General features: G+C 40.9%; 1 protein-coding gene across 1 annotated transcript; it reads left to right on the top strand.

Moving 5' to 3' along the window:
* The first annotated feature begins 14,257 nt into the window (after positions 1 to 14,257).
* Positions 14,258 to 20,846, top strand: dusp7 (dual specificity phosphatase 7). Its single transcript, XM_068712328.1, has 3 exons — positions 14,258 to 14,737; positions 16,488 to 16,916; positions 19,557 to 20,846. Exons 1-3 carry the CDS (start codon positions 14,329 to 14,331, stop codon positions 19,871 to 19,873), a joined length of 1,155 nt encoding a protein of 384 aa, XP_068568429.1. The 5' UTR covers positions 14,258 to 14,328; the 3' UTR covers positions 19,874 to 20,846.
* The last annotated feature ends 3,155 nt before the right edge of the window (positions 20,847 to 24,001 follow it).

The raw sequence follows: 24,001 nt of genomic DNA, 5'->3' as shown, positions 1-24,001 counted from the left end.
ACACACACACACACTCTTGCCAGAGAAAACGGCTCCCTTTACTATGGGCCTCAATCAGACGGCCTGCCAGGAGCTCTAGTGGAGGAGAGGAGGGGCTGAAAGAGTGGGTTCAATAACTGCACGTCTTGACTGTGTGTGTGTGTGTGTGTGTGTGTGTGTGTGTGTGTGTGTGTGTGTGTGTGTGTGTGTGTGTGTGTGTGTGTGTGTTTGTGGGGACCAAGTCCTGTTTTAAACCTTGGGAGGACATTTCTGCAAAGTGAGGACCTTAAGACCAGAAATTGTTTGACAGGATTGTTTGAGTGTTAAAGGGATAAAAGTTCAAATTAGTTTTAGGTGAGAGCTGACACGATTCATAATTGATGAATCTGCAACTATAATCTATAGTAACTTTTCCAGTAGAAACACCAACTGTTCCTTGGTTCCAACGTTTCTACTGTGAGGATTAACTACTTTTCTCTGTTTTATATCTTTGTGAACTGAATGTCTTTGAGTTTTGGACCTTTGTTTGGACAAAACAAGATGTTTGAAGTCATTTTTCACTATTTTCTGGCATTTTGTAAACCAAACTATTCATCAAGGGAATAGCTGGAATATTAACCGTAGATGAAAATACTTTTTAGTTGCACGTCAGATAAGGGTGAGGCCTCTGTGTAGTGTTTTGGAATCTGATAAGCTTTCAAACTAATGGATCTGTTACTCAAACTGGACTTCCTGGAAGAAATTCTTTGTAATACGGGTCAACATGTCACAGGACTCAAACCGGTCATAGTTAGCCGCACTTCACGACTGCTCTGGTGTGTTTTGGGGTTTGGGGTTTAGTTGTGATGGTTAAGGTTAAGAATATGAATGCTTCATGTCAAAGAGAGTCCTCACAAATATAGCTGTACAAATGTGTGTGCGTGCATGAAAAAGAAAGGGGAGGAAAGAGAAGTTGGAGAGCAAACCTCTGTAATATGTAGCCCATGTGTGGCCCACAAGTGTGTGTGTGTGTGTGTGTGTGTGTGTGTGTGTGTGTGTGTGTGTGTGTGTGTGTGTGTGTGTGTGTGTGTGTGTGTGTGTAGGAGGGGGTTGGTGATCTTATGAGGAGAACATCTGGATATGTTTTTCCTGGTGCGCTGTGGTTGCTGCTACTGCTTGCCTGAGTGTGTGTGTGTGTGTGTGTGTGTGTGTGTGTGTGTGTGTGTGTGTGTGTGTGTGTGTGTGTGTGTGTGTGTGTGTGTGTGTGTGTGTGTGTGTGTGTGTGTTTTACTAGTTCAGTGTGTCGGCTCCTCTTGGCTTTTTTTTTTGTGTCCTCAAACATTGTGTCATATTCTGACTTTGTGAGATGTGTGAGATTGAGTTGATACCAGGCCACTCTCACTGCTGCTGTGCCCTGTTGCAGCAGGTGGAGGCTGCGCTGCCATAGATAGTTTCACTGTGGCTGGCGGGTGGAAAAAAAAAAGCCAAAACATCTATTGCCAGTGTGTATTCTTAGAATTACAAGTTGTACTAGCCTGTGATATAATCTGTCTTTGGTCACCATCACAGAAATAATCATTGTTGAGCTGAGGGGGGAACGGACATTTTTGTAGTTCTGGGAAAGAAATGAGAGGCGGTCTGCGGAGACAAAACACACGGATCAGTGAAGAGGAACCACCGTAGAAAAACACAGCAGAAGTCTGAGTTCTGCTTCTGATGTACTAGAGTTTCCAGTGAGTGACAGCAAAGCAGCCCAAAGAGAAGTTCATAAACACGGACGAATCCATATGCTCAAGGTAGACAAAATAATGTAAACACCCAACAGCTACAAAAGTGGCTTATATTACTCAATACATGCAGCCCAATTATAGCCCACTTTCTGAAGCAGCTGTTTGTCCTTTTTCATAAAGTCTGTATGTTCTACTGTGTTAATTTGTCGAGGCGGGACACCTACCCTGAAATACAGACCGCCTCTTCTAACATCAGAAACAATTAACGCACTTTTATAAAATAAAACATGAACTTTTAGGCGAAAAGAGCAGAGGTGCAATATCACCGACCAAATTGAATGAGTGTGGCTGTTGTTTAGACAAAGGACACCCAACCTTTGTCTAAGCCGACCGTTAATTTGCTCTGTGGTTTATTGTGATTACTTTAGAATAAAAATGTGTAGATAGACCTCTTAGCAACAAAGTGACATTAACGATAGCAAACAGAAGTATGTGAAGGTGTGGAAAGTCTTGACGCTCTTTACAGATCCCTTCTGTAAAGAGGGAAAACTTGTTTGAGCCTCAGTCCCGCCATGTCTTCTCTGACCGCTGCTAGATTTGGCAATATTCCCCAGTGCCTCATTTCCTGCTCCAGCCCTCCTCCCCCACCTTGTCACCCCTCTCTCTCCCCCCTCATCGCCGCCCACTCCTTCACCCTCTGAGACTAAGCCGTGTTTGTCGGCAGTGGCTGAGGTTTGGCGCTCTGCTCCTCCAACCCACGCCTCAGCTTCTGCTCCAAAACTATCTTTTCCATTTGATCCCAATGGGAGTGAATGGACGGAGGGAGTGAGGTTTCTTTTTTTCTTTTTTCTTTGTCTGTTGTAAGTCGATACAACGACAATAAAAAAGGCTTTTAATCTTGTTGACCAACTAGCCCTTTTTGGCAATCTGAAAAAGGAGCTTCGGCTCTTGTAAAAAGCAGTTTATGCATCAGTCTATTTCAGGATTCATTTCAATGGACACACATATATATATATATATATATATATATATATATATATATATATATATATATAAGTATATAATCAGGAAAAGGTCCCTACAGTAGAATATGAAACTACAGCGTCAGCTCTAAATCACACAAATATAATGCTCAGGTAACACAAACACAACCAGCTCACACACGCTTCATTCAAGGTGTGTAAATGTGTGCTGAGAGTTTAAAATTGATGACCTACTTTACAACGAGCCAGCCCATAAAACAAACTTGGACGTAACTTCTTGAAGCCTCGTCTCACCTTATCATCACCTGCCTCTCTAAAGGTTGACTGCTCATGTTACACACCCACCATTCAGGTCAAAGATGGAGCTTAGAAATGTGTCTAAAAGCAAGATACCATGTTTGTTACAGCGTATGTTGCTTTCTTGAATAACACTTACCTGAATGGGTGTGTATCAGGCTTGCATAACACTCTCATAACTGTATAAAGTGCTGCAGGGATGACTTTTGTAGGTCAACCAGGAAGTTAGCATCACACTCGATGGAAAAAAAAAAAACACAGGATTTTTCCATTGGATTTTGGGTTATTGCAGAAAATAAGCTCTGTGGCAAAAAAAAAAACAACGTTCATGATACTAACATGTTTCATTCAGCAAAATAATCTTCACAAAGGAACACGCCTTTTATAAATTTCCAAGCATAAATGCAATCATAAAAAGCCAACGTCACGCTATAAACATCCTAATCCACGGTGGCATTAATACACGTCACCACCATGAAGCTACAAGCAGACTGGTGTTCTGCTTGACGACGCTTTGTCTCATTTAGCCACTTGTTTACAACCGCCTTTTCAAAATGTACAGGTTTGATATTAAGTGATGTATTTTATGTCGTAGAATAAAAACATTCAAATCTCTTGCGTTCACTAAAGACCCTGTTTCAGTTTAGTTTAGTTATGATGGAAATGAGCAAGAGAAACTTCATTCAAACTATGAACCACCCGGGATGTTTGGAGCTTTCTCACATCAATTCAACCTTTTCATATGTTTCATACATTTTAGGCAAATCGCTGCCTAAGTCCAAGTGGAAGCTGCCCAGCATTCAAATGTTGATTTAGAATTTGAATGTCAATGTTTGTGCTTCGAAGCGTCCCAACGATTCGTTTCAGCCCTAGAACCGTCTCAAGTTTCATATTCTGTTTACCGATTAGGAGGGAACTCCGCTCACTATTTTAGGGGGAGAGGACCCGCAAACTTTAAAGTACCCGACGTCTAAAACTCAAAGACACAGAAGGATGAGGAGTAAATGTAGGCGAATGTGCACCGTCCACACCAGGCGTAACAACAGCTCTTGTGACCTTAACGTTATAACTCACCGTGTATTGGCAATTACTGTACATACCTACATCTTGAGCATTCAGATCCTTTATTGTATTTACGTAACCGCAGTTGCTTGTATTTGCTTTAGAATTGCTGCATTAATGTGCTGTCAGACAACTCTTGCTGGTGCTGAAGCAGAGCGGAGGAAAGTGAAACTCTTCGTGAGATAGAACAGATCGTTGGTGTTTTTTTTGGCCACCTTTGACCATCTGTCTTTTGCCCTGCCTCTCAGCTGTCACAGTAGTATAATGGGGTGAGGCTGAGAGTGTGTGGGTGGGTGGGTGTGTGTGTGTGTGTGTGTGTGTGTGTGTGTAAGAGGGAGAGGTGAGGAAGAAGTTAATGACTCACCTCAGTGCTTTTACAGTCTTGCTTACATAGTTACAGTGTGTTTGCTCTGCAGGTTGATTAGATACAGTAGGTGGTTTAAAAAAAAGAAAGAAAAAAAAAACGATTTTCAAATAAAGAGTCAACCAGAATGAATGTTGCTTTTGACGTGTTGTTTCAGCGATTTATTAAATACTCACTCAAACTGGGAATAAAAGCAGTCAAATGTGTTCTCTGGATCGGCTCCAGGCTTAGAGAGCAGCACAGTGATTTAGAGGACAGGTTGGGTGACTCAGTTTTAGGGTGGATTTCTACTGTTCACTCTTTGACTGACGGTGTGTCTACCCGCTCCATTGTGGTTTGTAGACTTTTCAGGGTTTTTTTAACCAGGAACTAGTTGTTCAGCCCTACTGAAGTGTTGATTGAGTCAAAGAGGTGCTGATCCCACCCTGTGCTCTAACCTTACCTGGTCTCATTGAAATGACGTTCATATACAACTTATTTTATATTTTATAGCAAATACATTCAGAAGCAATCAAAGCACTTTTTTAAAGTGAGGAAATAATCATGGCGTTTGGTTAAATGTTGTATGAATCAACAGTGGCATGAAACACAAGACGGGATGTATGAACTTTGTAACAGCTGCCATGCTATACTAGTACTACAGGACAGTGGTGCTTTGACCTAGTTTCATGCTACCATGGTGATAATTAGCAGGTATAATGTTTATCGGCATTATCAAAGGATTCATCCTCTGGGGACCATGAACGTATGTACAAAATGTCACGAACATTCATGAAAAACGGAACCATGATCTGCCCGTAGCTTTGATCAAAATCTTTACTAAAGCAACGACACACAACACAAAAACAATAGTTTCCATTGTCTTAGTCCACCCTGACCTGATAGCGTGTTTCCACTGTGTGGTACAGCAGTGCTCTACTCAACTCATTTGCGTTTGGTTTTCCATTGGCAAAGGTTAGTAGATAGTACCTGGTGCTTTATTTTGGTACCAATTTGGTTACTAGAAGGTGCAGACCACTGATTGGTCAGAGAGAATCATCACTGGACATTCCTCTATTCCCCTACAGTGTTTTGCACAAATAAGGAAAACAATACATATCTTTGAAGGCCATTTACTCAAAACAATTTTTTTTTCTCATACTCTGAGCCAGAAATCTTCACTTCAGAAGCACTTACAAACAAAACGTTTCAGCTAAATTTCTATCTATATTCAGAAAGTTTTTACAGAGGAGTTTGTTCATATATAATTCATAGCCTGATTTGAACATTTTATTCCTAAAAACATGGTGAGATGGATTTTTTTTTTAAATGTCTGTTGACAGTATTTTCTGATTTATGGAGTGATAAAAAGAGATTTTTAAAATTCCCTCTGTAAAAACCTTGAAAGAAAATGAAACAAGAATGTTCAACCTGACTTTATCCAATGTTCAAACATTCTGTTCTTGAAAGTTATGCAAACTAGCACATATTTAATACGATAAAGCCTCATTTGCTTATTTAAAAGCATTTATTTAACAAAATAATAAATAATCAACTGGGGAAGTGTCGTGGCGATAGCTACTATCTTTTACCCTATTCACCTGGAGTGTCTCTCCTTGAGTATATCACACAGATTGGATAAAACATCGCCACATATTTGGGCAAATCAGCTGATTGGCAGTATTTAAGTGTATTCTGTTAGGATAAAGGGTTGGCGGTGAAGGATTGCATGTTTTATTCAGTTGTTTCCTCTCATGATCACTGCTAGACTGAGGAGATTTGATTCAGATGTACACTTGGTAAACTGATTTCCATCATTGTCACTCAGCCAGCTCCACTTTAAATCCATTCTCCCTCAAGATTGTTGTCTCTCTCTGTCTCCCCTTCCCTTTGTGTGATGTTAGTCTCTCTGTCGCTCTCCAGCTTTCTGGTTTGGTCTTTAATAATGCATTCAGCTGAGAGACTTCTCTGTGGCTCAGAGTTCACAGTGTGAGCATGTGTTCACCTCTCTTTAATAGACACACACACACACACACACACACACACACACACACACACACACACACGCATATACACTTTATGCACACACAGTCACACTTCTCTATCTCTTGGATTGCTGAAAAATTCATAGCGGTCGGTGCTCACACACTTCCACTGGAGACATCAGCATTAACGCTGGCCTCCTTTTTACTTTTTACACGATGATCGCTCCACCAGCTCACGTCTTCACGTCACCAGAACCTTTGTAACAAAAAAAAATAATAATAATAATATTTTTATCTGCAGAGCAACTCTTTATAATCCTGGCTCGGTTAGTAGAGCTTCTCTAAGCTTCAGCTGGTTCGAGATCACATATTAGAATGCATATAAATCCAAATTTGACCTCTTTGACCTCTCTACAGTGGTTGCCTGTATGTCTTAGATTAGATTTGGAGATTTTATTATGAAAGTTATTTTTAAGTCTGTCTCTTTACAATATTTCTAACCTTCTAACCCCACACAAGCCTGAGTGTAGCCTGAGTATCTCTGGAAGGTCTTTAGTAGTAATTCACAGGTCGAGAATCAAAAGCAGAGAAGTCTCTGCAGTCTGGGCTCCTCGACTCTGGAACCACTAGTCAGAGGAAATCAGGCAACGAAGCTCTTTGTTTAAATTTCTACTAAAAAGAACATCCCAGTATTCCTTGCAATTACGGCCATGTTGGATGAATCTGCGTCTTTGATTTATGTCCAATGTGAACGTTCATAGTGTACGGATGTGGAGGTCGGGGTCAGGGATGGATGTGTCGTGCATGTGACATGTGCAAGAGACCTTGTATCACTTCCAGTCACAGACCTTTCATTAACGTTCTGAGAAGATATGATGGTTAAGATCTCTTCTCCGAATTTTTCTAAATAATAATGACCTTCCTGTGTGGCTATGCTGTCCCTAAAAACACATTTTAGAATTCACATTTTTGCGTCCTCTTGATTTTCTTTTTTTTTCTTTTGCTCTTACTTTTTACTTACTTTGCTCTCATTTTACTTCAATCTTTTTGTATTTTATTCTACCAGTTTTTGGTAAAATGGTTGCTGGAAATGCGCTGAAAACACCAGATATTTCACTGTGCTTTCTTACAAAGTGCTTTGTATGAAATAATCATATATAAATCTGTCTGGAGCAGAAGAGCATTGTTGAACTGTATAATCTAATGTAATGCAATCCACTTCAGTACATTATACTGTAAAGAAATACAATAGCCTTGCAACTACAGTAAAAGTACCTCTGTCAAACTTGTAATTTCCTAATCAAGATACTATAAATACCTTGAAAAAGGTCCCCTTGTGAAAACCTAAGATTCAGCCACTAATCAGTAACTATAACAATCTATGTTCCCGCATATGTTTGTGATTTAAAAAAATAGACACGAATCACAGAGCGACTGAACAGAGACGGACAAAGTGCTGTGATACATTTTCCAGGCCTGTGTTTTATGTGTTGGCGACCTGTGTGTTTGGGGGCAAAGGAAACAGCAGAGGAAATGCCAGCGTTAGCGTGGGAGAGGGGTGGCCACCTCACTCCATAACTGAGGTGAGTGGGTTTAAACCACAGTCTGCCTTAAAGAGACCTCAGACAAAAACAAAGAAACAGAATCGTGATGTGCATGCAGCATATTTGGATAATAATGACAGACAAGATACAATTCTTTTTTTTTTTTTTTTATCAGGATTTGAGCTACAAATGTTGTCTTAATGAACAGGAACAGTTCAGTGGTGTGAACATGATGTTTAAATCCTTACAGATTTTAATCTGTGAAAAAAAAATTGTTTGAATCCGCTCCATTGCCAATGAATAGGAGACCCGCACGAGTCCACAGTACAGATGCCAGGGTTGGCACATTTTCCCACCGGTGTTACAGATTACACCGGACAATTCACAAGAAAAGATATCCGTCGATGATCTATCTGAAGATCGCTGCTTTAAATACGAAATATTGCTAAATATGTGCTTTTGCTTTTTTGGCAAGCATACACAGAGTGTTTAGATTAATCTCCCATTCACTGTCTGAAGAGCACTTTTTTTTTTCTATAGACTATAACTATACTGACACGGCAGCTTTTGTGCATATTTTATAGTAAGACTGTCTAAGCCTAAAGCCTCTGGAGGATGCTTTGGGAGTTGAGTCGTGTAGTCTTTTGGGTTATGTCCTAAAATGGGATGCAAACTTGGAAAATGTGATTTAAAACTAATTTCCTGCATTTCTGCAACACCTAACCTCTTAGATTAAGTCAAGAAACAGCCACCTGCATTATAGATTATTTGAATGAGGGTGCACAAAACCGACTCTTCGATGCGGCTCCTTTTGACGACGTCTCATCTCCACAGTCGAATCCTCTCCGATCAGCGAACTAGCGTACAGTGGGCTTGCTTGCAAACTTTGTTAATGTTGACTCTAAGTTTGCAACAGTACAATCCTACTAATTTAAAGTTTAGCTGTAGTCAGTAAACCGAGCAACGATACGCTAGCCTCTTTGTTTCGTCCTTCAGTCCATGACGGCAGTGAAGCTAAATGGCTTCATGTTTCTTTCCTTTGTAAACAGACAGACTCCTGCGTGGATCGACAGACTGTGATTGACGGCCAAAGCTTGTTGTGGCAAACGATCAGCGACGAGTTTGTCTGAACCAACTCAGATGGTCCAAAGATGTGAGATTGTTTTGTCAGTTGCTGAAAATGGTATAATAATTCATACAGGCTGCTTGAATATACAGGGTCTATATGAGACGTTGCCCTCATAACGTTTCTCCCCCTAATTGAATAATGGGCATAAATTTGCTCCATTGCTCAGGCGTTTATGCTTGTGGGTAGCCAAGTATCCAAGAATGCCTTTCACACCAACCAGTGGTGATGGTGGCAATTATGAGCCAGACTCAAAGCTGTTATAATTGTTTTGTCCTGCTATTATGTCACATTATTAAGTTTTGATACAACCATTTAGATTTCTAATAGGTGGTCAATTTATGAGAAATCGGACACTTAAATATAATTGCGGACAGTATATGTAACGCACTATATCGTAGTGATTCCCACAGGTCATTACTTTTCATTTTGTCATTGGTAGCTCTTAAACATTCCATACGTTCACATCATGTCACGCATTAACATAAAGAGTGCTCAAATCACAATTGCAACGGACAATCAATCAAATTATTATATTGTCTGTCAGTACAAAAACTCCTGCCCAGTGGAGAACACTAGTGTAGGGGGTATCGAGGAAGAAAAATGTGTAAAACTTCAATTTATTTTTGCTAATTACTATTTTTCTAAATTACACTAAAAAAACATTTTTATTTCCATGATTTGAGTTTGACTTCAGAACGTTTGTGAGATTGTGAAAGTTTAAAAAAGTTTTTTCAGGTGCAGTTTAGGAGGATGTGGAATCATAAAGTCTCTTCTTCCTGAGGAACAAAAAGTGCTCCTCATCTGTTTTGTCAATCTCCAAATCCTCGCTAACAACACTGCCCACTCCCAAAAAAAAAAAATCTTCACATGATAAGATTTATCTTTCTCCTTGTATTTTGGGTGCTGCATGGGTTTGTGTAATATTTTTGTTATGTGGCTTTTCATTCAGAGAAAAAACAGTTCCAGCTCTTAGATTTACAAAAGGGAATAAGGGACTTTACGCTCATCTTAACTTCATGCTTCAGAAAATGACATTACCATACTGGACTATAGATTTAAGATGGAATTAAGGGCTCCTCCATCTGGCAGAAGGATTTTATCCACCAGTGAAGGATGAGTCTCTGTGTCAACAGTGAAAAGATTCATATTGCATATTGCTTTTTCTGTTTGATTAGGTTATACTGTACGGACGGTTATTCATATTCCATTTCAATATGAGAACGATAAAGCTGATTAAAACCCTCAAGTATAGTGAAGAATGGAGGAGGGCAATTTTCTAAAGACTTGACTGTGACACAGACGAGATGTATTGTGAAACAGGAAATGTGTGTACAAAGACAATCTGAAAGCTTCTGTTCTTTCCAAAATGGCAGATTAAAGGCTGTTGATGCATGTATGAGCAAGTAGACTGACGATGGTGGGTAAAGCTGCTGATGAGCTCATGTCTTTTGTTGTTCAGATAGCATTGAATACGTCCTAATCTTTACATAAGCTCATTTGTCTTATCCTGCTTTTATTACATAACCCACTCTGCTTATGAAGAAATACCAGTTAAAGGCACAGACGACGTATCTTCTCAATCGGTTTCTTATTATGAGCAACGGGGCTTAACATGAACAACATTATGTCACGTACTTCTAGCCACCAATCAGGGTTTAGCAACGTTTGAATCACAATCTGAAGACAGGTGGTAGGCTGTTTGCTTATGTTACCAGACTTCTGTCATTTTAGATTTACCACCGAATTTAGACGACCTGAGAGGGGCCACATCAAAATTAGGAAACGAATATCATAATATGACTGTTACTACTGGACACCAGCCAATCAGAATAAAACATGAAATGACACAAAATGCACCATAGAGGTAGTATAAGATTACAGGACTCCAATCATTTGAATGGAAATTGTTTGCCTCAGCCAAAAAGAAAGTTTGCATCCGCATTGTGAAGTCCAATTGTTTTCCTCCCTCTGCCCATAGACTTTTCATTGAAATGACATCACATTCATTTTCACTATTCTAGGCTCTGGAACATTTTTTAAATAAAAGGGATTCAGATAAAACAAATTTAATTCAGAATACAAAGAGTAATACTTTACTTTGTTTGCAGTTGCAGGTGTCCTGACAACAGTTTTTCTAAAAGGTGGTCTGGTGTTGAAATGCTTTTTTTTGCCTGAGATTTGATTGTTGTAGCACTGAGGTTGGCCACCGGAGCTAATTGGGAGCAACACTGAGTGACCGCACCGTATCCAGCTCGTTAAAGGTGTTAAATGCAAAATTGGGAGTATATCTATTGCCTCTCAACAGTGTTTAGAAACCAGAGGATTAAATTTGGCGAGCTCGTATAACGCTATCTAAAAAACATACTTTTCAAGTCAGCAGGTCATGTTGCTGTCTTTGCCCTGACCTCACAACCTCCTCCTCTTCTTAAAGATAGAATTCATCAAACAATGTGATATAGGAACCCCAAAAATGATACTTTACAGTGTGACACAGATTGCCACCAGATGTTCTTATTACACAGTCTATTTGTGCTTTTAAAGCAACATGTTATCGCCCTGTCGCCCACTAAATCAAACAAACTGTGATAGAGCTTCATCAGAAGTTTCAGTCCTCAGTCATGAAAGTTAAAAATAAGTGATGATAGTTTGTGTTTACTACTGGACAGACACACAAAGTGGCTACACATCTCTAAGAGAGCCTGTTGTTGTCCATGAAGGGAGTGGAAACACAAGAGCTCTAAAGTTTGTGTGTGTGTGTGTGTGTGTGTGTGTGTGTGTGTGTGTGTGTGTGTGTGTGTGTGTGTGTGTGTGTGTACTTGTGTATATGCATGCATGTGTTTTGTTAGTGTGTGTGTGTGTGTGTGTGTGTGTGTGTGTGTGTGTGTGTGTATAAGTCACTGGGGGGGGGATAAAGAGCCATTGTCTGCAGCTGGTGCATCCCCCACTCCTCCTTTCTGCAGCTGTGAGGAAATCAAACGCTCCTCTTTTCCTCCTCTCTGCCTCTGTCACAACCTGCTGATGCCTTATTAGGTCATCCATGGTGAATCGTATGTGATGACCCACAGCAGCAGGTACACCAGCACCATTGAGCTGTTACAAGATGTAAATATTCCACACAACATCCTCATAACACTCAGCGTTAATGATGACAAGAAGAAGAGGAAATATTTGTATACATCACCTTTCTAAAAAGTTTTTTACATTAGACAATCTAAATGACAATAATTCACATTTAAATAAAAGTACAGAGAATTAGAGAGAAATTGAATAAAGGAGTGAGGAAGAATAACGTTGTCTATTTTCATGTTGCATTTTTTATATTATATTAAGATTTTTACTGTAACCTATTGCTGCTCTGTAACCTATTGTTGCTTGCAACAAAATAATTTCCCCTCGCGGGATCAATAAAGTTACTATCTATCAATCTATCTATGTTGTTGTGTTTTTGCTGTAACAAAGAAATACATAATACTCTCAAACTTTGAAAATCGAATTCTTAATTGTCTGCAGTGCCGACTCAGAAAAGATTTTTGGCCTGTAAAGAACAAAAATATTCAATACCAGTAAGGATACATGTGTGCGCAATATACACAAGGCAGTGTTATCATGGGTTGAACAAAAAAAACATTAAGAATATTGTTTAAATAAAGAAATGTGAATGTTAAAGGTCCTCAATATGGAATTCAGAGAATACCTATTGCCTTCAAACGGCTCTCAACGTGCCGATGGCGGAGCTGGCGGCTAACGGTGCCGACAGAGCTAACAGTGTTTACCTGTAGGGGGAACCGAATGGCGGGCGAGGCGTTCTCTTCTGTAACCGCAGTATGAGCGCAGAGCAGAGCGGTGGGCGCGAGCTCGCCAGTGGGGCACGTTCACATGGACTCACGTGCACAAATATGCCCCAAAAGGCATGTGTGGCCTGGCTAGGTAAACAAAGCACAGAGAAGCTTGGATAACAACAAACACCGAGGGAGAGAGACTTCATTCTCTACTCGGGTAGACATTACTCCACTTTATCGATAGCAAATAGCTGTATGCTGCTATATTAATGCACATTTGTTACAGAATGAGGAAAAACACTTCCACTTCCTCTCGCCCTCTCTCTGTGACTTGACAAAACAACACGAGCCACTTAGTAGCTACTCCGGAGATTTTGTTCATTTTAAGGAATTGCCAATTTCCGTCAGCAGATGGGGCTCATCCGGTTGTCGTGGATATGTAAATGTTCAACTTTTTAAAAAAAATGGAAAACTTTAATTAAGGACATTTTTGCTGAATTGTCGAGATTGAACGTTAATTATTCACCCTGGAAACAAACTCACCACAAAGTCAATTTAGTACAAAAGGATATGACGTGATTATTTTTATAATTCTCATTAATATTAATTAAAGGCATTAGTTACGGAAAGTTATTAATAAAAGCATTGCAACTTTTAGTAATATAAAGGAAAGTAGGCTATAAGGCAAAAGGGTCCAACATTCATTTACAATCTCAAAAAGTGTTATTTAATTAAGATTCATGAGGAAAACTTACATATTAACAACCAAAGTTAAAAAGAAGCCTATATGCAGCTCCATGAACTGAACACGTGTCCGTGTAGAAATTGAATTGTGACTTTTACTTGCAGATTCCTAAGTCGAATATGTCATTCAACATCAGACCGCACTGTACAGACTATCAATGAATGGACGTGGATGTCGTGAAAGCAGCCTGAGCTCGTGTGAATCGTTCGCAGCTCTGCACCTTTAAATCTCTCCGCCCCTCCCTCGTCTCAATGACAAGCCCGCAGAGCCTCTTTAACGCATCCAGTGGAAATGACAAACCAGAGGCGCTCCACGGGGCCAGCATGTCAAATAACAACAATAATCCAGAGCTTTAGCGACAGCAACTCATCCGGAACTCTCAACCTCGGACACTAACGAGGCTTCTTTTTGGGCCGTTTTTTTTTTGTGGCTCTGCGGGCGCCTCAAAGTTGGAGCGAGCTTCGCCAAATGGACGTCCATGGACTGGAATGAAAGCTCCACATCTATCGGACTGAAGGAAGGAGGGAAAGAAACCTCTGCATGTTCAAGTTTCCTGCTCCAACCAGAGGGGCATCGGTGCGCGCGTGTTGGATGTGTGTGTGCGTGCGCGCCCGCGGGACCAGCAGCAGCAGGAGCAGCGGCGGTGGCAGCGGCCGCGGGAAGGGAAGTTTAGCGCCGTGATTTGTCTTCTCTCTATTCTGTTGTGTTGCTTTTTTTTTTTTTTTTTTTTTATAAATGTCACACCAGGGGACAGGCGGATTAACGTTTCCCTGATGAAAATAAATCATCTGTGGGGAGACTCTGTGATCGTGACTTCGATGATGATGTCGAGTAAGAGCGTGGAGTGGCTGCAGGAGGAGCTGGAGTCCGGGGCCAGCTCTCTGCTGCTGCTGGACTGCAGACCCCACGAGCTGTACGAGTCCTCGCACATCGAGTCGGCCATCAACCTGGCCATCCCGGGCCTCATGCTCCGGAGGCTGAAGAAGGGCAACCTCCCCATCCGCTCCATCATCCCCAACAACGAGGACAAGGAGAAATTTGTCAAGCGGTGCAAGACGGACGTGGTGGTTCTGTACGACGAGGCGACCCCGGAGCGGCAGGAGTCCGGGCTGGGGAGCTCCGTGCTGGGGCTGCTGCTGCAGAAACTGCGGGACGACGGGTGCAAGGCTTTCTACCTAGAGGGTAAGATAAACTCCGCTTCTGTGTTGGAGCCGAGTCGCTCTAATTCATAACAAAAATAACTCACACTGACGGAGAGACAAATTCTTTAATTTCACTCTGATGTAGTTATCTGAGGATGATTGCAGGATATGCGGCTGCTCTGAATGTGTCTTTTTCACCAAACACTAAACATGTTATGATTTGTCTGGCCTGGGATGATTTCATTAATGAACACATGTGTCCATGTTTCATCCCTGTTCTGGGTCTTTGATATATCTGAAGCAAAACGCTTGAGAAGATATTACTTTGGGGGAAAAGGGCATCTTCACATTTTGACAAGCCACTCGTAGTATAAAGCCTTAAATAGCTTGTAAGGATATTTAAGTGTCACAGTGTGGCCACACTTCAAATACATCCAGCTGTTATCCTCCGTCTAGAGTTTGTGTCTTATTTATTATGTATGAACTATAATGAGGCAGCGACAGTTCCGACTATTACAGCAGTTATTATAGGCTGATACAAAACGAGGTAGAACACGTGAGCTGCACTCACTGCGAAGTCTCAATGAAGTTTGACATTGCACTTCCTTCACTTAATGCCGACATTAAATATTGTCAGAACAATTTTAATTCGTATTTGGGTAGAATCGCTTAAACTACAGTCCAATCTAGAGAAGCGTTCAACTGTGTCCCGCGTCTCAGCAAATAGAGCTGGGTCAAATATGTTTTCAATTAAATGCTGCAAAAAATGGCCCCGCCATGTTGTGCTCCTTCAGGAAAAAGACTGGCTTTTTTTTTTTTTTTTTTTTTTTTTTCATGAATGAACAAGGAAACGAGGAGACGACGACACACTGTGCATAATCCTTCCAGGACTCTAACATAAGAACAGTATAACGTGTAATAGCGTTAGAGGATGCGGACGTGTTTGATTTAATGGCAATCAAAGAAATGTTTCACTTGAGTCATGAGCCGAGCTGCCATTCACAAAAAGTCCACTGCGCTGAGTGGTGCGCGGTGTGGCAGCAGGACAGTCAGCGCTGCTGCTCTTTCTCCCCAGGGCTCAGCTTTTCTCAATGGAGCACATCTGTCCGGCCTGTTTGCTTAGTCACAATGACGCAAATATCGCCTTAATCTCCTCTTATCCGTCACATTAAAAAAAATATGAATATGTAGTGTTGCGTAAAAAGGTGGCATGGCTGCAATAACTGCATTTTTTTTTCAACAACAACAACAAAATCTATACATTTGTTTTTATGTATTTAATTGTAAAACACTATTACAATAGAAATGGCAGATTTAATAATGTTTATGATGTATTCGTCTTTATGTGAGTTGATGAAAAAAAGTTATGTAAATTGATTCCGTTTGGATTGCCTTCACTACACCTGGCTGCTTTATAGAATGTAATTAGAGTATTCATTTACAGTGGTAACATTTCTATGTTTAAAAACATAATTTGTGCTGATTATTTACCAGCATCAACGTTGTTGTTTTTTTTCTAAATCTTTCCTGTCAATTGTTTTTAACTCTTATAATTATTTTATTTCTAATGTAAAGGTTTATTTCTTGTCATTCAGGTTCATGATTTCCCCCCCCCCCCCCCCCCCCTTATCATGCAGACTTGACATTCAGCTGCCATTTTGTAGATGTTGTATAACACAACCTTTCCTCTTGTCATGCACAGGGCACTTTTTTTTTTATGCCACAGGGAGATGATTTTCTTGGCTTTTATCCTAATATTGACTTTTTCTGCTCTTTTCCTCGTCCTCCAGGGGGCTTCAACAAGTTCCAGTCGGAGTACCCCGAGCACTGCGAGACCAACTTGGACTGCTCCTGTCCCAGCAGCTCGCCGCCAGCCTCCGTCCTCGGCCTGGGAGGACTTCGCATCAGCTCCGACTGCTCAGACGGGGAATCTGACCGCGAGCCGGGCAGCGCCACCGAGTCGGAGGGCAGCCCGCTCCCCAACAACCAGCCAGCGTTTCCTGTCCAGATCCTGCCGTACCTCTACCTGGGCTGTGCCAAAGACTCCACCAACCTGGATGTGCTCAGCAAGTACAACATCAAGTACATCCTCAACGTGACGCCCAACCTGCCCAACATGTTCGAACACGAAGGGGACTTCAAGTACAAACAGATCCCCATCTCCGATCACTGGAGCCAGAACCTCTCTCAGTTTTTCCCCGAGGCCATTTCATTCATTGGTGAGTAAAGGGGGAGGGAACTCTTCATGCTACGTTACAACAGATCTTTTTGGAAACGGCGGGGTAACTGTTATTTTGATTATCGATTAATCCAAGGCGACATCTTCAAATGTCTTGTTTTGTCCGACCATCAGTCCAAAACGCAAACTATTATAGGTGAAAAAGAAAAGAAGCAAATCTGCACAGTTTGAGAAGCTGGACATCTGGTGTAATTGCATCAAACATGTTAAACAATTTTCAAAAGAATTGTCAAAATACTATCTGTTTAGCAACTAATTGATTTATTAACTAATAAAAGTCAGAAAATAGTGAAAAATGCTCAACACAGTCTCCCGAAGGCCAAGTTGGCACCTTCAAATTGCTTGTTCTGTCCAACCAACACTCCAAAACCTAAAACAATTTTCACTTAACTCTTATATAACGAAGAGAAGCACCAAATATTCAGATTTGAGAAATGGAAACCAGTGAAATGCTTAGAAAATGACTTAAATGATCAACCAATCATCAGTCACTTTATCACTAGTCTTGTTAAGTGAATCCTCCGTTACCCTCTTTAAATACATTTATCCTAGAGTTTAATCATACATCATGTAAACATATGTTTCCCATATATTTTGTGGAAATAGTTTAAAACAGAATAAGTGTGAAATTCTCCTACAATTGCTTTGTTGAGCTGCATTTAGACATCCATAGGCTCATTTTTACTAAGTAAATATCACAAAAGGGTTAAAGCAAAGTTTTGAATGAAACATGGAAATAAGTTATTTGAGAATTGAAGCCACAAGGATTCTAGCCTCTCATCTCGTCCCATTTTCAGTATTTCCCGTCATTCCCTCTGACTTAATTCCCAGAGAGTGAGTGAATTCCCTCTCTGATGAGTCAATGAGAACCACAGTCTTTGTGATTGTCCAGACCCCTGACATATTCTCTCTCTTTTTTTTTTTTTTTTTTTTTTTTTAAGGCTAATGTTTCAGCTTAGGTGGGAGCAAGTGAGACATATGCCAGAGCCAGAGGTCGTGGCCGATTCGGGTCATGCTGATGTTAAATGTTGCAGTCTGGCTGTAATGTGCAGGGATTACATCAGGTCTTTTAACAGCGTGGTAATTATGGGTAGAGGAGAGAATCTCAGGCTTAAAAGGAGACCCAGATGTGACCTTGATGTACTGATGTGGACTGCAGATTCCTTAAATATCTGAAATTATTGTATGAACATGTAGAGATGGAGGAATTTGATGTTTTCAGGCATTGTAACAGGCGGATAAATGGACAATTCCTGCGTTGTAATCCATTTAAAAGCACAAATAAAGTGACATAACGCTGCACCATCTAGAGATCAGTTCAGGACAAATTAACCACGGTTTACTTATTTGACTTCTGAGTAGTGTATAGGCGTGGAAAGTGAGCCCACATCGCATCTAAATTTCATTCGACATCCGCTTGGCAGCCTGAGCTCAAGAGCCAACTGACCCCAATCCTACAACAAGAGATGCAGGCAGAGAGAGAGATAAAGGAGAGGATAACAGAGGAAGAAAGAAAAGAAGCACTTAACTCTCTCGCTCTAATGGCCTGCAGTGATGCAAGTGCAAGGGCTCGTAACTGATAGAAGGGTGATGGATGTAGGCCTTTAATAATGTAAGATGGGCTTTTTTTTATTCAGGTTTTTCTACAGACTGAGAGCAAGAAAGCAGAATGAAACATGTCCTTCTGCCGTCATTGAGAAAGGTCGTTCTGGAGTAAAAGTGCGATGAATGTTTAGAGAGAAAGGTCTAGTCGTCAGCGTTGGGACTATGAGTGAGTCTGTGTTATGCTATGTGGATGACTTATCGTGATTATGTAACGGTCAATATTTCTGTTGCACAAATGATTGCTATTTAGTTGTAATTCGATGCCAACTAAATATGATATTGTTTGAGTTATAGATTTAATTTTATTTACATTTGAAGCTTTAAAGTGTGTTAAAATATGTTCTGGGATTAATCATATTTTTTCTAGAACATTAAATAGTCATGATTAAATAAGCAACAGTCATATTTCAAGTGCAGAAATATTTATTTTAATTTGATGTATTTTTATTATTATTGATGTCCTTTCATCCTTTTTTTGTTTATTTCTTTCTTTCCTATTGACTTTGATTATATGTCACGACGTTGCCTCACATCTTGGCAAATAAAATTGTAAACTATATATATATTTATATATGATACCATTGCTAATAGTAACAAGCTAGTTGAGAAACTAGGTTTTCAGAGCTTTGAGTTTTTTTATGTAATTGATATTCTGTAAATATTGTTCATTGTTTTTGAAGAAATCCTATCAGTTATTAACAAAGCAACAACTATTCTTTTTGGGCTCCATTTTCAAACTATACAGTATAATCACATATACAACTAAACTTTAAATAAAACAGCTGCAATATCACCCTTATAATGAATACATCTCAGTTTATAAGCACATTCACACTACAGAGAAACAAAATGGAAAACAATACTTATTCTACTTGTATTGTTTTATTAGAACAGACAGAGAATCTAAAGACTTTTCCTTCGAGCTCAATGATCGTTTGAAGGCTTGGATGTATGGCTGAAACGTACAGCGGGGTGTTATCTGTGATCTCAACCTCTCTCATGGTTTCCTCTTCAGACGAGGCTCGCTCCAAAAAGTGCGGCATCCTGGTGCACTGTCTGGCCGGGATCAGCCGCTCGGTGACCGTCACGGTGGCCTACCTGATGCAGAAGCTCAACCTGTCACTCAACGACGCGTACGACTTTGTCAAGCGGAAAAAGTCAAACATTTCCCCGAACTTCAACTTCATGGGCCAGCTCCTGGACTTTGAGCGGACGCTGGGCCTCAACAGCCCCTGTGACAACCACTCGACCTCCCCGACGCACGACCAGCTCTTCTTCACCACCCCGACCAATCACAATGTGTTTCAGCTGGACACGCTGGAGTCCAGATGAAAACGAGTGGGGTGACTGTTCCTTTCTCTGGGGGTTGGGGGGGGGGGGGGGGTCAAAGGCGGTGTTGTTACCATGATAACAAGCGGCTGCACTGGAGGGAGGCTGCCGGTTTTAATGAATGTTTGAGCCTGCTGAGGCTCGTTGTCTGAGCGCCTGGCGAAGGAGCAGCGTCGGATGGGCAGGGGAGGTCACAGGTGTGGCGTTTAAAAAAAAAAAAAAAAAAAAAAAAAAGGGGACGAGGTGTTTTTTTTAAACCCAGTGGGGGAAACTGACAAATGGGTTTACAATGGCGTCCTCCATGGGAGTTGATTGAAATCAAGGGAGGAAGAGCCCCGATCAACTTGTCTTGTCACTAAGAACCGAGGAGACTTAACTGACTGAGCGAAGGACGCGGGAGGACAGACAGCTTCATACAAAGATAGGAAAAATCTACAGCGCTCGACTTATGAGACAACAACATCCTCTCTGTCTTTCTCTCGGCTCTCTGGCCGAGCTGACTGGTGCCAAGTGGAGAATCTGGGATTTACTTGTAGGAAATCTCGCTCTACTGAATGTAGAGTTTTACAAACCAAGGAATTAACACACACATAAACAAAGTATGTATGTTTGTACTGTGTGTACTGTATGTATGTCAACGTACATAGCAGAAAATTCAGTATGTCTTTATGCATTTTTGTATACTTTTGTGTACATTTACGCACAAATCTGTACCTTATATGAATATATATACACATAGAAATCGTATCTTTTCAATCCAACAATGGCTTAAGAGATTGTAAAACTAAAGAACGGGTGGAGACGCCAACAAAGAGGAACGTTATTGTGATATTCCTAGTCGTCTTTTTTTTCTTTTCCTTTTTTTTTTTTTTTTAAGTTTCCTTTTTTTCCTTTCAGGTTTGTAATGACCTAATGCAGTTTGCACAGTGGTGTAGCCATTGACTTGTTGGCACTCGGAGCCGGTGCTGGAAGCAGGCAGATAAAGAGACATTCAGAGAGGAGGAGCGGAGAGGCGAGGCCAGTCCCAGGCTGCGACGAGTCCCGACAGCTGCACAGTGGAGTGGGGAGGGAGCAGGAACTGGCCCCCGAGCAAAGGACAAGGTTCAGGGGTTAGAAGGTGGGGTTAGGGGCAAAGACGAGCAGCGGGCAAGATCGGGGCATGTGGGGGGACGGGGGGGGGGGGGACGGGGGGGTTGGGTGTGGGTGAAGATACCACAGGCGAGTTGACAGTCGGCTAACTGTTTTCAAGTGCAAGTTCCTACTTCCTTCCCAGTACGACTGTTCATCCAGTTGCCTTACAAGAAGTACCAGTTGTCTCCACCAGCTGTTTTGATTCGTTCAGTTGGAAAGTAAGCTACTGAAGTTCCTCGGTTATTTCCTCACGTCGCATATTGTGCGACCGCAGTGTGTTATTGCCAAACTGGTTTCTCACACCTCCTGACGTTTTGAGGCAGACACTTAAGAGGTCATCTGGGGATGCTGAGGCAGTGTTAGTATTTTCTTGAGCAGCTTTTTGGGCAGCTTATTTTAGCAACCTTTTGGCAAGGAAGTGCCTCAACAGTCTTGTATTACCTGACTTCTTTTTGCCTAAGATGAAGTTTTTCAATTTGTTGTCTTATCTTAGGTTCCGTTTACCAAAAAGAAAAAGAAAAAAAAAGGACTGTATAGGACACGGGACTACGATTGTATCCTGCTCTCGGTGTTGGTATTATGGTGTTGTGGACTGGGACTGGCCTCAGCTACAGACTGCACTTAGCTACTTCAATAGCTTCACGTCCCGTAACTGCATTGGTGAAAACAGAAGGGAGGTCTTTTTTGCAAAGGGATCACCCGTTTTGTCAAAGAAAGGTTTGTCTGAGTTGATTCACCCTTAAGCCTTGGGTATATGAAAGATATATTAAACACAAATTGATATAAATATATATATATTATAGAGCTAACAGTAAATAGATCGATATTATTTTGTATACCTGAGCATGCTGTGGTACTGTATGCTCTCTAACAGCAGACGTAACCACGGGTTGGATGATGCTTTACCAGGTGGGACGATGAACGATGAGGACCGTTTTTTTAACTGCTGTTGCTGCTGAACACAGCGGCACACAGTATGTAGTTAAGGAGTTTTCTGAGATCCTGTCCACATCAGAAGCAGCTCAACAACAAAGACTCCAAAAAAAAAAAAAAAATATGTGCAAATGCTGCAACATTTGTGCTTTTTAATTTAGGTTTCCTCCAACGAGTCGAACAACGCTGCAGCACTTCTATCTGTGCTACCTACTATCTGTAGGCACTTTGGGCGTCATGCAAGAACATTTGAGTTTTTTCATCCTAAATCTCTTACTTTTTTTTGTTTTCCTGTGAGGGATGCTCATAGGAGTCGGATTCAGCTTTTAACTGCACAAACATGTAAATCTCAAGTTTCAAGCTGGTTATGTTCCACCTCTGTATGAGGTCGTGCACATTCGTGAGTTGCGATTGTTCCATAATTGGCGCTTTAGAATTGCTTCATAAGGCTACCTGGCACAAAAATGTAAAATATGCAGATTGAATTAGCAGACATAACATTTAGCAACCAAAAAAACACAATGCTAAAAGCCATCATGACTCTCTTTAGAGTTACGAGTGACGTTCAGACCGCCTGCATGTCCTCCTCTGGCCTGTTGGTCCGAGGACAACTTGTAGTTGGTTGAAATGTCGCTAGGAAAACTGAAAGGAAAGTAAATAACTCGCACACTAAAGAACAAATCTGTTTACATGATCATGGTTCTTGCATGAGGCCCGTTGTTAAAAGCGAGCTACAGAGGTTTGGATGTGGACAGGGTCTAAACGGAAACGAAGAACTGGGTTTCACAGAGGACAGCAGTTGAATCTGAACAAGGTTGGTTTTAGCTGGCCTTACATAATCTTTCTAACTTGTTTCTAATGCTGACTGTTCAATACTTTGTATCTCACTTTAGAAAAATGTTGTGTAAAAAAAGGAAACTTTTGTTTATCTGTTATTTGAATCAGAACATGGTAATAATAGACAGCGAGCTGTCTCTTTTTTTTTTTTTTTTTTTTTACCGCAACGGGTCACACAAGGACCTCTTTGTTACTCTGCAATATATCAAAACACCTTTTTTGCAGTATTTTGTAGATTCAAGACCTCAACATTTTTTTAATCTTCTTCTTTTGTACTATATCTATTCTATTATGATTATACAAGATCCAGCTCGATATGGCTTGTGGACTGAAGTAACATTTCACCTGGGGTGTCCAAAATGTAGGGCCGGCGTGTCCGTTACCAACTTTAAAGAGGCCCTCTCTAACGCACACACACACACACACACACACACACACACACACACAGCTTCACACAGCCAGAGCTGTGGGTCAGCATGCCAGTTATGTTTCACAATAGACGATTACACCACCCCGCTTATATAATTAAAACGTCTTTCTCCGTCTTGTTTTGATATAATGTGCTCTATGCTATTCCTGTGGCCTTTCAATATGAATATACATCTAAGTATATATATGTTAGAATTTATATGCAAATTTCCTCTCCTCTAACATCAGAGATGAAAATAATACTACCATGCTTGAATGGCCTTCCCGCGTCTGTAGTTATATCCCACTTACAATAAGAACAACAACTTGATCACTCGCACCCTAGGATTGAAATATATTTCAGTACGGAGCTTTTCTATTCAAAAAGAAAATGGATGATTTCAAGCTGCTTCCTTGTGTGTTTTTTGTGTGTGTGTGTATGTGTGTGTGTGTGTGTGTGTATGTGTGTGTGTGTGTGTGTGTGTGTGTGTGTGTGTGTGTGTGTGTGTGTCTTTGTAACAATGAAAGAGAAATCAAGTCTTTTTCTCTGTTTGTAAATTTGCCAGATCACGGGAACGGCTGTTTCTGTGTCCTTAAACTTGTAGCTACATCTCGGTAGGAATGTGCTCGGGAGGGAAAGGCGAGCGAGAGCAGAGAGAGAGGCGGCAGCGCTAAACACATAGTGAAAGAAAAAGTGAATGATTTTAAAAATGTTACCTCAGTGAGGAATTTTTCAGGGATTTTTTTGACAATGCATCTTGCATCGTGTTACAGCTTCGAACACACGTTGAATAGCTGTTTTGTATTGTGCTGTAAACGGTT

This window comes from Cebidichthys violaceus, unplaced genomic scaffold, assembly GCF_023349555.1.
Source record: "Cebidichthys violaceus isolate CVI_PGR_0920_01 unplaced genomic scaffold, fCebVio1.0.p SCAF_17, whole genome shotgun sequence".
NCBI lineage: Eukaryota > Metazoa > Chordata > Actinopteri > Perciformes > Stichaeidae > Cebidichthys > Cebidichthys violaceus.
Note: the sequence above shows the minus strand (reverse complement) of the source record. Positions and strands in the feature narration are given on the sequence as shown.